Source organism: Lissotriton helveticus, chromosome 10, assembly GCF_964261635.1.
Source record: "Lissotriton helveticus chromosome 10, aLisHel1.1, whole genome shotgun sequence".
Taxonomy (NCBI): Eukaryota; Metazoa; Chordata; class Amphibia; order Caudata; family Salamandridae; genus Lissotriton; species Lissotriton helveticus.
In genome coordinates, this window is record NC_136071.1 from 595,533,092 (window position 1) to 595,546,831 (window position 13,740).

The 13,740-nt window shown below is 44.8% G+C and overlaps 1 protein-coding gene across 1 annotated transcript in view; it reads right to left on the minus strand.

The window, feature by feature from the left end:
* ECI1 (enoyl-CoA delta isomerase 1) overlaps window positions 1-13,740 on the minus strand; it is a 113,307-nt gene that overhangs the window by 77,165 nt on the left and 22,402 nt on the right. Inside the window, exons 3-4 of the mRNA XM_078663119.1 lie at window positions 12,929-13,056; window positions 2,139-2,285 (exon numbers count right to left, since the gene is read on the minus strand). Coding sequence (XP_078519245.1) covers window positions 2,139-2,285; window positions 12,929-13,056 — 275 coding nt within the window. The remainder of the gene's footprint in view (window positions 1-2,138; window positions 2,286-12,928; window positions 13,057-13,740) is intronic.

Genomic DNA, 13,740 nt, shown 5'->3' on the forward strand with positions numbered 1-13,740 from the left:
TCCCATTGACTCGCCAAGTGGTCACTCTGCCTCCTGGGGGGAGGTTGGTGCCTCGATGTCGGGCCCGGCCGGGCCCCGGGTGAGGGTCGAGTTGAGGCCACGCGGCCTCGTGCTGCAGTGCCCCAAGATGGCGGCTGGGCCGAGGCCGTGGTGTGGATGGTGACCCGGGCCAGCTGGGTCCGGAGCTGGTGTCTTGTGGGTGAGGGATTGCAGTGTACTTCGGGTGGTCGTCGGGGACTCTGGCTGGGGATGCAGGGGGAGCCAGGGTCCAGGTCCCATTGCGGGGAGGGGGGCAGCCCGACCATGCGGCCTGTCCAACATGCATCGACAAGAGCTGTCCCCTTTCATCAGCTTTTAAATAAACGGGGTGTATGCATCTCCTCTTTTGTGCCTGCCCAGGAGGGCGCTTTTGCAGGAGACTGCAGGCCGAGCGAGCACGGAGAGTGCCTATAAAAGCGCCTCCCTCCGCAGCAGATAACGCGCACTGGTAAGATGGGGCCACCGGCTGCACTCCTGCCTCCACGTGCCTCAAAGCAGGACTACAACAGGAGCAGAGGAGAGACGGGCTCCTCCAGTGGAGTAAATCACAGCCTGCCGGCGCGGGAAGGCGAGCCTCCGCAGTGCTGCTGACAGCCCGAGCTCGGAGGCATGGCGTTCTTCAAGCAGCCTGGGTTCGGATTAAGACCATGAAGGTGCTGCTGCCTCTCGGTACAAGTGAATAATTCTGTATTCAACTATCACTGCTAGAGCCGTGTCATCTCAAAGGTGGCGGCAAGCAGTGCTAACACATGCCCTGTTAACTGGCAGTTCAAGGTGCTGGTCATAATTGAATGCTATGCGATTGTCAGTGTATTATTGTTCACCAAGTCTTTCTTCAAATACATTTGTTTGAACACCGGGTGCAGGACATGGAATGCGCGTGGCCGTGCGGCGGCGCACAGGAGGGGGTTCTGTTGTGTGGACGAGGGCGGGGCGAGGGGGTTAGTATAATGCATGAACGCCGGAAACATCAACGCAGGAGAAAGGAGATGAAGGGAAAGACATGGTGCAAAAGGTGAAGGGTGAGCTAAAACGAGACTGCTAAAAACAGAAAAGCAACAAAAACGGGCGCGAAACAGCGTGGTGGGCGCGCACGAGACGCAGCGTGAGCGTGCACATCAGCTGAAGATCGCCGGGAGAAGACACCGAGTCTGCCTGCTGCCGTGACTGACCCCCTGCAGAGGGAAAGAGCCCGGTGAGTGGGGGTAGAGGGGGCGCGGCAGAGAGGGAGGGTGTGTGTGTGTGTGTGTGCGTGTGTACGTGTGTGTGTTTTTGTGTTTGCGCGTCTGTCTCTGTATGTGTGCTGCCTTCGGCCGGCCTGCTAAGCGCGTCCACAAAGCCTGGTCGGCTCGTGCACCGCTCTGTCCTCCCTTGAGAGCTAACTCAACTGCAATAGGGCTCGATGCCGAGCCCTAAAAATATACCAGCTACAAAGCGGTAAAACAAGTACCGCTCTAGACTAGGCCATGAGAACAAGGGTATACAAATCATGTCTAGAACCCAGAATTGCTCATTTGCTCTGGCTTAAGTGTAGATCTCTCCCATCTCCACAGTACCGTTTACTAACTATCAGAAGTTTCTGCAATCAGGGCTTGTATGACATTAACATGCCTTCCTTCACCACGTATATCTTTACATCGCCGATTTCACAACGCATAAAACTGTCACGCATTCACATTCACTCACATTAGAAACACCTTCATCATGCATTCCTCTACAACGCATACTTTTACCACGCTTACTGTTACTAAAAAATCCTGTTAGTCGAACACTGCCACCTATTGTTCTAAAATTATACATTAAATGTTAATATATTAAATTAATATCCTTTTTCGGTTAAAAGTTCGGTACTATTTGAACATCTTATAAATGGGAGGGGGGGCGAGACCACCCCCAAACCCCTTTTAATTACCCTCAAAAGCATGGTTGTCTTGTAAATACTTGCGTGCCAGCAGTCTTTACGATGCAAAAATTGCGTGTAAAATGTAATAGAGTAAGAACTTCAGAGTAAAGGCTGTTTCCCAAATCAGGACAACCCACAAGGCCCTTAACTACAACAACATGCATTGTAAATTTCAGAAACCGTGAAAGCCACTTGCATTAATGGCAGCGATGGTGACCATGTTGGAGGCGTAGAGCTTCAGCCAAAACTCCTGCACGGCTCTCCAGAACGCTGCATAGTGCTCAGCACTCTTTCCACACATCTCTGTGATATCCAGGCCAGCTGAGAAGACCCTGGGAAGTGCCTGCAACATAAAGGAAGAATATTATTAGTATGGTGTGTGCTAAGAGATGATCACTATGAGGAGCTCACACTGCAGTAATGTGGAAAAATAAAAAAAGACAACGAGGGAAACCCAGTTGGCATACCTTCCAGCACCATCATATTTACAGAGCGGGGACTGTTCTCAAGCTATTGCAAAGCAGGGAAAAATAAAGCTTGTGCATTCGTTTTGTTTTTCAACACTAATGCCTCCTCGCGCATTCGTAATTCTCAATTCACTGGCAACCCAGTCAAGATTAACTGGGACTGCGGTCTTGGAGGACAGGCTAGTGGTCAATAGCACTAGCATAACTACACCAAGAGGAAGAAAAGAAATGCCCAACGAGGAAACTCTAAACTTGGGAATAAATTACCTTTATGGAAATGTCTCTCCACAAATCTTACCAACTATGAAAATTGTTAACTTTACCTGCCGGAATGAAACGAGAATACGGAATTCTTATATCTGTACTATGTGGACATTTGTCATACAACAGGTATTCAAGTGCAGTGATGGTCATGTGGGGCAGGACATGACTAATACACAAAAAGGAAATTAGCAGCTATTTTCTGAAAGCATCTGAGGCATTACTGCTCAAGCGCACACCAACTCATTCTGAGAGACTGAGGTGAACATTTTGAAAAGCAAAGCTTCTCTATCTGCAGATGAACATGTGACCTGAAAAAAAGCAGAAAAACAGTCTAGTAACAAACCACATTCAATCGGGGATGGAAATAAACACACTGTAATGGAAGGTACAACCAAGTTTCTTGAAAGAAACAAAATTCAATCAATATTATTATATTACTAATTGACATAAGTGCTATCGGGGGATTACTCCAGACTGCTTACATTATTTTTAACAAATACTACTGGAAGCTCTTCCTGTATTTTGATTTCTCATCTCGCTGTAAGACTTTCTCTTTCTCTTCTTCTTGGAGAAATGCAACTCCATCTGCCCCACTTTGCCGCCAGTCTTACCTGCAAAGTATTCCCTTTAGCTACCTTACACCGCTCATGGTGCTCAATACCTCGTTGTACCTGAGCTCCACTTGTGGTCACATTTGCGCTACCAAGATGTTTCGGTGTGTGTAGATCCCTCTAACATGTTAGTCTCCTGTGCACTGCCAAGAGCTGTGGTGCGATCAACCCCTATATTTACACTGCATGGCACTCCTATAAGATAAGCAATCTAAGACCTTTATAACATTTTTATTTTTTGTAAACAACCGGCTTGCATATTGTGTTTTCATTTTATTTAGCAGGTTTTTTTATGAGTTTATTGTATTATTTTTTGTCAGTTTCATATATTTTCAGTTCATTAATTCTAAATAAGCTTTAGGAGAGGCATAAGACATCCCCTTGAGACCTCTTGGCCTTGGACATTCCTCTGAATGTTTAAAAAAGAATAAGTTAAACGGAAAATTCATGTTTACAGTACACTCAACTTCAGTGTGCTTCAAAAGTGTCTAACAGGAAGGCATGGGACCAAGGACACAAGGCAGGCAATAGCTCCATCTGATGTAGAAGATAGATTCTCCAAAACAAATGACACGTGACCTTTGCAACTTCAAGATTCCGAGTCCTTAGGATCACCAGTATGATGACCAGAAGCATTTGTGATAAAGTGCACCTTCCTAGACTCCGAACGTAATGAAAAAAGTCCTAACGTAACAAAGTTTCAATTCTATGGAGGATACGGAGGCGAGGATTATACTTTGCTTTCCTCGCTTTCATTTTACAGCAGCCATTTCACAATACTATCAAAAAACTCTCTTTCCCATGAACCTTGGTGAAAGAGAAATAGAACTTTGTCCAATCAACACAAGGTAATTCCCCTCATAGACCTTTCCCTATGTTCACGTCCCCTCTTCCTTTCCGTGACCAAGGTCCATTCATTCTCCGAAGTTATTCCTGTATGATTGATTCATTCCCTGGAGAATAAATCCATTTCTTGAAACTAATCTGACCTCCGTTAAATTCCAGCATGTCTATATACAGTAAGATTAACTATACACAGTAAGATTAACCAATACTACTCCATATCATCAATACTGTTCATAATCACATACCAGAAACAACTGATTGCAAAATTCCTAGAGAAATTGATACTTCCTACCATACACTGTTCAGGAAAACATTTTTAATGTGTCCCCACTATACTGGGTGGGACCTAGAGTAACTCCAGGGTGAGATAATCCTTGCCGTTGTGTTCTTAATAGAATTCAAGCTTTCCGTTACGTTAGCTAGGACATTTTTCATTCTATGTCAGGATCTGTGGTGCAAGCGTATGCTTGTTCAAGCTTTCTATCGATGAGGGAGGCCATATTTACCACTGGTTTTAAATAAAACCTTTTAAAAAAGGTAGAATCTGAGGACCAATCTGGCGAATTAAAAATGTCCTCCAATCTAGCCCCCAGAGAGAAGGCTTTCGACACCAGGGCCCCTCTAACAGAATGAGCACCAAATTTAGAAATGTCAGTTCCAGCCTCCTGCATTATCCATTTAACTCATCTAGCAATGGTACGGGAAGAAATTGCATGGAACGCTTTCCGCAAGCCAATGAGAAGTTGTCATTCACCAGGAGGCGTGAACTTCTTAGTCATGGGCTCGAATGGTGTAATACACCTCACAACACAAAATTGTAGATGGTCATCACATGGCGGCTGAGAGATTAGCCGTGAATGGCACTTTCTGCGTCTAGACACATGAAAAGTATTCCCTTCCGGGGTAAACACCATCTGTAATCTCTTGTGCTTTAACATAGGAAACACCCCTTCAGGAGATAAGGCACAGCAGCATAGTCAGTTTTCCCGAAAGTTCTTTTGTGGAAAGGTATTTAATACTTTTCCAAGAGAGAAAAAAGGTGGAGGACAACATTCACATCCCAAAGAACTGAATACCTTGGTTCTGGCAGAAGTGAACGGGGTAAACCTCTCAAAGTTACAGACTAAAGAATGTTTCCCAACTTGATAGCCATCAATAGGGGGATGTCCAGCAGATATAGCTGAACGGAAAGTGCTCACAGATCTATAAGCCATACCTTTGGATGCCAGGGATGACAAGAAATTCAGAACTGAAACAACTCTTGATCCCATGGGATCCAAGTCTCTCCGGAGACACCAACCCAACCATTTCGACCATGTTGAGCGAGATGTCTTGGTGGTGCCGTCTGCTCATGCCTTTGATAAGAGGCACTGAGCTTTCCACGAAAGTCCTGGGACTTTCCATTGTTTCCAATAATCTTCCACACCATATGAAACAAGTGACCCACGATAACAGAGGGTGAGGGTTCCCTTGGGGATCCAGAAGAAGGACTGGGTAACACTAACAGAGTTCCAGAAGAACTGAATATTAGACTTGCGATCTCTAGATCAGGGTTATTACCACAAGATCTGCCAATTGGCACCTCATCTGTGGTGTATTGGTAACCATTTTTAAGCGGGAATGCTTTCAGCCAGGAATAAAATTGGATGGCCAGTAAGCGTCACCCGGTTTTAATAAGTGAGAATTCTGAAAACTTTATTTTTGGGGGTTTTCACTGGGGTTCTGAGAGCACATTAGTGGTCAGTGCAGTGGGCACACTTTACGGTGTCCGCTTTTTTCTTCACTATATGAGTTTTGTTAAAAGGGAGCACATTAGTTCTTTTTGTATATCTTTTCCCGCACACAAAAAAAGAGAGAAGTGGGTAGACTGGCAATTATTGGTCAGTTACCCCCTCGGGTGTTGCTACCGTGAGGTACTCTCTCTTTACACAACACATTTCTTCACGAGTTAGTATAGACCTGTGATGACAGTTTGTTAAGTGTTGAAAGGGCACCACGATGAAGCATAGTAGTGAAAATCAACACACTAAGAGGACAAGGTGAAAATACTATTGTCAGATCCTACGTACGAGTCTAGATAGGTGCAATTTAGGTGGGGCCTTCTATTGTTGGAATCTGTTTGAGTGGGGGGGCGGCCTCCCCTGTATATTTTTTCCCCCTTTAACTCCTTTTTGATTGCCCACCTCGTCTGTGCCGACAGGAGAAAGATCGTAATGAATGGGAGAGATGCGTATTCCTTCTCCCAATTCCAATCCTGGGGGATGCATTCTTTGCCCTGCCATGGGATCCGGTCTCCAGCGGAAGAATCTCTCCAACGGGTGATCCACCTGAGAAGCATACAGGTTCACAGAGAAAGGACCCCATCTCTTGTGATTGGCTTTTAAAATCAACCGGAAGTTTCCGTAGCCTCGAGTCTTGGAAATATCTGTAATTATGGTCTACCACATTTGCCTTCCTGGGGAAATGTTCCACGACTAATGAGATGTTCCGGTCCAGACAATAGTGTGACAAAACCCGTGGACAGTTTCACCAACATCCTCGAACGTGTCCCGCTTAGGTGACAGATATAACAGACAGCTTGACACGTTGTCCATCTTCAACAACACGCAGCATTGAGTCTTATCTTTGGTCCAGCAGGTCCTGCGAATGAACCTGCCAGGAGTTTCAGATAGTTGATGTGGAACTGTCGATTTTGAGAGGACCACTTTCCTCCCCATTGATAACTTGGCAGTGCAAGCACTCCGGCCCTCTCTGCTGGCGCCCGACTCGATAATGATGTCCGGGCGCGAACCGAAGATCACTCTCCCATTCTACGACTCCATGTGCGAGTGCCACCACCTAATTTCTTCGTCTACCTCCTGTCTCAACTGAACCGTCAGAAGAGATGTTGCGCCTTCATGCGTTGAAGGGCCCTGTAGTGTAGAGGACTCAAAAATTGCCTGAATTGACAAGGAAAAGAGGCCCACCTGCCATGCTACTTGCCTCAAGGCGGTTCGTTCTTTCACAAGTGTCTTGGGGAGCTCATGCCTGATTTTTTTGCCACTTTGTCGGAAGGCTCAGAGTAGGCTGGCGAGAATCTATGACAAGCCCTAGAAAGGTAGTCGTTTGAAAGGGCATCGACTGCTTCGTGTTGATGACAAAACCCCAGAGTTCCCAACAGCTGCAATGTTTGAAAATGTGTCCAGAGGTTCTCCCAGCACTGATCCATAATAAGGATATCGTCCAGGTAGAATATCGGCTGTATCCCTTGGGATGGCAACTGTTCCATGGTTGGTCTCAAAACCTGGGTGAAGCACCAAGGCGCAAATGATAGATAGAAGGGCAGGGAAGCAAACTCGTAAGTTTGGCCATCCAGATGAATTGAAGAACTCTCTGGACCCTCCTGTCCACTAGAAATAGGTTGCACACAAATCCCCTGGGAGGAAGGGAGGTACGATTAACCGCCCCTTTGGATAGCAGTTCCTCCACCTCCTGGAATATCACGGCATAGTCTTGTTCCGATAACCTGAGAGGTTGAGGAAGTTGCCTTTGTCCCGGGGTAACGAAGAATTCGATATGGAAACCCATAATGGTTTGTAGGACCCATGCGTTCTATGTGAGGCTTTTCTGTTTGAGCACTGAGCCAAGCAACCTCCCACTCTTAGGTGGGAAGAAGGGAGAACATTTACCGGAGTCAGTGGAATGGATGTTTCCACATGATCCTCCTCTACCGCTCCTATGGCAAGGTTCTCTGGACGGGTAGAAATTGCTGTACTTTTATTGGTCTTGCTATTGACCACGTTGACAGCCTTGACCTCTGGAGGGGTGGATGGAGGCCGTGCAGCAGGCAGAGCGCCCTCTACCTCGACCAGCCCCGGAGAAAATCTGAGGGTGAAAAATGAGTTTCAACGAAACTTGGGCCTTCTCCAGGGACGTAACTTTTTCCCACAAACTTGCACAGTTCTTTCACAAAGAGGTCTCTGACGGGTCCCCCTGGTGTCACAGGGCCCGCTTCAGATGAAGCAAGATCTCCCAGCTTGGGATCTACTTTTATTTGTAGGGATCATCGGTATTCGGTGGACAGGGAGCAATTAGCATTGCCCAGGAACATATTGCATGCTGTGCCCATTTGGAGAGAGTCCGGGGAAATAGGAGAACCAGACTGTTTCGCTTCCTCCACCATATCGAGGATCTTAGTAACAGGGCCTGCCACATCCAGTAATTTGTCCTGGCATAAGCGCCAGGAACAATATATACCCTTCTTAGGATCTTTGATACACTTGCCTAAGGTAGCCATCCTCGCATCTATTTAGCTGGTTAAGGCTACTTTGCATTCCAGGGAAGGGTGGGGGCATTCTGCCGGGAGGGGTACTCGGGTCTCTTTTCTAGCAACTTTCTAAGCTGTCCTACGACATAGTTCATCACTTTGGCTGCTGGAGCCCACTCGGAGGAACAAGGGTGCATCCACTCATCGGGGGTGCATCAACTCATCGGGGGTTCAGCATATCTGAGGTGCCCGTGGGGTGAGATTGTGGTAGGGATACATCCAGTTCTGGGGATGGACGCCATGGCCAAAAGGGGCTCGAGTCTCCATCAGAATCCCTACGAGAATCCTCTGCCTGGGATTCAACCTGTGAAGGAGAGGAGAGAATGCGTTCACAGACTGGGGTGAGGCAACCCCTGAAAGAACCCTGGAGGGGTTAGGGGGGGGGGGGGGGAATGAGTCGAAGCTTGTGACTGGGACGTCTGTGAGCAATGGCTGGAATAGGAACACTCTCTTTAAAGGATCAAATGCATTAAAGCCCCTATCTTTTGTGAGAGATTAACAGGCATAGCTGCCCGCAGTGCGGGATCTTGTGCATGGGGCGAAGGGTCCATTAGGCAAGAAGCAGTAGACTACTGAAGCGCCATTATCATGAGCTTGTGCTCTATAGATGCTACAGCTTAGGCCATCCCTGGTGGAAAGACGTGTCCACAGCATCGCAAAACTCTTCATCAGAGGAGAAATGTGTAGGATTTCACTCTTCGGCCAGAGTGGTGCATTATTATGGCCAAGAAGACTCAGTATACTTTATAAGGCAGCTGCGGGCTCTGCAGCATTTTGGGCACGGTAAACAGCGACTGGAGATCAAATGCTCTCCAGAGGGGTAATCCCTAGGGCATAAAGCCCTTTGTTAATAGGGGCAGAGCGTCTGGGATGTCCCCACGGTGTGAAAGCAGGTGCTGAACCTGCCAATAATACGGCGTCAATTGCAATAGCATTTGGGCTTAGGAGTCCGAAGAGCAGTACATACCACTGTTGGGAGCATCCACATGCTAACAGAGGCAGACTTGCTTACACAGACCCCAGTGGGGACGTAATCCTTCCAAAAGGTGCGGGCTGAAGTGATTTGCAGAGAGTTTACAAGGTTCAAGAGGCAGCCATACCAGCAGAAACAACTGAATTCTGCACCACAAACGTGGTGTTTACCAGGGACTCTTTGGTCCCAATAGACGAAAAACGCACCCTCTAGTGTGTGTGGAGGACCCCTTTGAAAATGCACACACGTCCGCAAAAGTATTATAATACCAGCACCGAATGAGCAACGCTGAATCGCGATCCTGTGTAACCCTTTGCAAAGCAAGTGGGAGAAAAGGTTAGCAAACACAAAACAAAGCCCCCAAAACAATGTAATGGCCTAAAAACATGCATAGAGCTGAGGAGGCACTTACCTCTGTAGATTAAAGAAGAAAGAGGGGGCCTGAACACAGAAAATGGACTCTGAGGAGACTTACCCTGTGTTGATTGGAAAATGTTCTATTTCTCTTTCCCTAAGATTCATGGGAAAGATAGTTATGTGATGGTACTCAGAATTGGCTGCTGTCAAATAAAAACGAAGGAAGCAAAGCATAATTTTCACCTCCGGTCCGCAGATACAATTCACCATTTACCGAAAATGTCAATAGTGGGTTTGCCAGTGCTCCAAAAATGTCTAATTCAGCAAATGAAAATACTCATTTGAAGTGTTTTTATGGGCACTGAAATATTACTTGCAGGAATTAAACTTAATTCTACTAATATGCAGAATATACAACAAAAGATTCAGTTAACAGTTCTTTATTTGGAAAGTCAAACAGAGCTGATGCAATTCCAATATTGGTCTAACACAAATTTATTTATTGCAAACAATACTGTTGATAGCAGTTAAATTCAACAGGCCTGACGTACAAGAGTTGAAAATATTAGTCACATCTGGCACATATACAAAATTCACTTACAAAACGAACATAACACACTACCCTGCTTAAGATCACATCCATATTATAGCAAAACCCGTCCTGCTAATTTTTTTAAAAATACCATAAATCTTGCAGATGCCGGGGCAAATAGAACATCTTGAAAGGATGAGATTAACCCACTCTTCAAAGATTTAAGATACGCCTGAGAAAGGTCATTCCTACAATCCTCTTATGTGGCACGACAATATAAAGACTTGTTTAAGATAACGTTAACAATGACCCTTAAGTCTACTCGAGTAGGATAGCTCTGTCCTTTAGATAATGGGCACTGGCTAGAACTACAAATGGAATAACTGGAGCAGGCGTTATTGGCCAAGCTATGCCAGATTCAATTCAAGTACTTCACTCAAGGGTTTTAAACTCCTATTCGCCTATGGAAAAGGAGTAGAAGCAAATTACTCTTGGTGGGAGCAGTGTTGCATTTCATAGAATAATATCTGAAGTTATAACGTATGAGGCTATCATATGGATAGGTCATATTCCTCAATGTACATGTTCCTAATCTGATTGTAGTGCTCATAACAATGAGTTTGTCAATTTGTGCACAAATCACGGTCATTGTTAAATGCCAATAACAAAATTAGGGAAAATAAGGGTAGTTTGGAGGACACTGAACTGAAGTAGGAAATATTTAAGGTGGTGCTGTTTGGGGCATGAAAGGGCACCTACCTCTCTTGGGCCAAGGAAAGTTTGTTTGCTAAGTGGACAGCAGTAGAATGCAATGCGAGGACACTCGAAATGAAGATCTATAATGAAATTTGGAACCTGGCAGATTGACTACAAAGCATATCAACAAATTGGCAAATTCAAACACTTCACAATTGCTCTTAATACAGACCTTGTTCTATGCTCCACCAACACCGAAAACAAAATGTGGCACAAATGGAACACAGTGACCAACTGGGATTTACTCCCGTGCACCGCAAATATGCTAAAATTAGATTCCTCAACCACATAATGGACGAAGTCAGGGAAAAGGCAGACTTCCTTGGATAGCAAATCCCTAGCTTGAGGACATCTTTTTTATATCTTAAAAATTATATATTCTGGTTCTGACATGCAGGAGTGGGTTAAACTGTACAAGAGGCTAAAAGCGAAGCTGAAGACACAAGAGTTTACTCAAGAGACATGACAGGTTTAATGACGCTTCAGACAGGAATATCCACTGTCTCCCACTTCATTTGCTTATTTGTAAAAGCTGCTAAAACAACTGCCGATAGAGATGAAAGGTGAGGATTAGCTCTACCTTCCTAAACAGGGCTATATTATCCCTCCGGTGGTCGATATTATCTTATGGTATTTAAGGGAACCATGTGTTGTCATTTCAAAGATGCTTATTTTGATAAACAGGATTGACCAGATAGCTATATTCCAAGGTAATTGGGGTAAACATTAGCCCTACTAGATTGAGTTAAAAGCAAGCACCCTTGCTTCTTTTGGGACATCTCTACTACCAAAATATCAAATCACGCCTTTAAGCCGTGCAAGGTGGTTGGTATCGCCCTTTTTATTTTATTTTTTTCAAGGAAAGGCAAATGAGGACAATAAAGAAAAAAAGAAGAAAAAAAACATTAGCCCTATCTCCTGAGACCATCTAAGTTACTGTTGCACTGCGACAAGCACTCAAATATCTGGGGATATCTATTCTAAAAAAAATTGAATACACCAGTGCACACAATATTATGGGGTCACTGAATGCTCTTAAGAGCCTGTCAGAAAATGGACCATGCTTGAACAAGAATATTATGGGTAGAATAGTCCTTATGAAATGGATGGTTCTGCGGATGCAAAGCCGTTGAAACGTGTGTCAGGTGCATACTCAGTCTTACTAAAGATGAATGCAACAAATAAAGAATAATCAAATATCTTGTGTCCAGTAAATACGGAGTTCACAGTTTAGGCTCTGCTCCTTGCTTTGTAGCAAAGTGCATTTACTGGGGTACTAGAAGATGCAAGGGGTAATGATCAACAATTACGTTTTTGACTGGTGCCGAAAGACACGTGACCCATGCTTTCGGTTGATGGGACACTAAGGCAAAGCTAATCGAACTACTGGATTGTGCTATCGCCAAGAGGAGATCAAGAAAGAGTGGAAGTGCAGTATGCTTTTCATGTTCACAAAATCCCCTATTTACTTCCCACATTCGCAGAAAACTGGACCCTCGGTGTGAAATGATGAAGTGACGACGCCCTCTCACTCACCAAGCAGTGAAACCCTGCATTCTCTTGAAGTACCTCACTCTGAAGGAGGAGGGTATGCACCCAATGTAAGTGTTGAATCTTTCACACTAACCCTTTTTAGTAAAAAGCACAAGAGGTCTTGAATTACATGGCTCATTTCCATTTTCTCTTTAGCGTTATCTAAAATGTTTTGCTTTAAACCAAACTAAAAAGATAAAGGTCTTGAAAGAAACATTTTTAAACGAACTGCTACAAATAGCAAATAATGACTCTGAGGGGGTTCTATCAATGAGCTGCAGTGTGGCTGCTTGAACATCCCCCATATCCCCCTTCGTGGTCCGAAGGCACACCAGTCCTACCGACGTTATGATGACTCCACGGCAAGCTTTGTCCATCTCCAACTTCTCCAAGCCGATGGTGAACTCCGTCAGGAAGTCCATGCTCAGGCTGTTGACAGGAGGGCTTTTCATGGTCAGTAAAGCAACTCCTGGAAGACAGCAAAAGCATAGGTTCAGTGTGTTGGAGATCAAAAAGGAATTTCAGCCACCTACATTCAGATATTATTAGAGGTGTGACTCTTTAGCAGAATGCAAATCAATACAAGTCAGAAAACTAAAACCCCAACTCCAATATCACTCCCAAAGTGGACCATCCATACAAGAACACAAAGGATAAGTTACTTACCTGTAATACTAGTTCTCTTCCAGGGGTATACTCAAAAGTCATAAGCACTGAATAGTCCCGCCCACATGTGGACCCACGGAGCAACAACAAATTATATGCATATACCTACATACATATATATACACACACACACTACATATATATAGGTAATATGCATATATACACACATGCAGTCTAAAAACATATTACTAGGCTCAAAAATGCCACAATTGCATTGTAAATCTTTTACATTTGAAATTAATAAAGAAACATAAATCATGATATTTTCATGATACAGAGAAAGAAACCTTTCAGTTTGCTTTGAAAACACAGCCTTTATTTTCAAAAGTAAAAAGGCAAGATCAGAGGCAGATTAGCCTAGAGAGGCTGCATATAGAACAGTTGGAAAAAACTGGCGCTGTGCCTTTAAGACCTCCAGGAGTCCCCAGGCTCCCATCATGCACCACAGGTGACAGTTAGGTCAGTTCTTTTTGGACGGCTTATAACA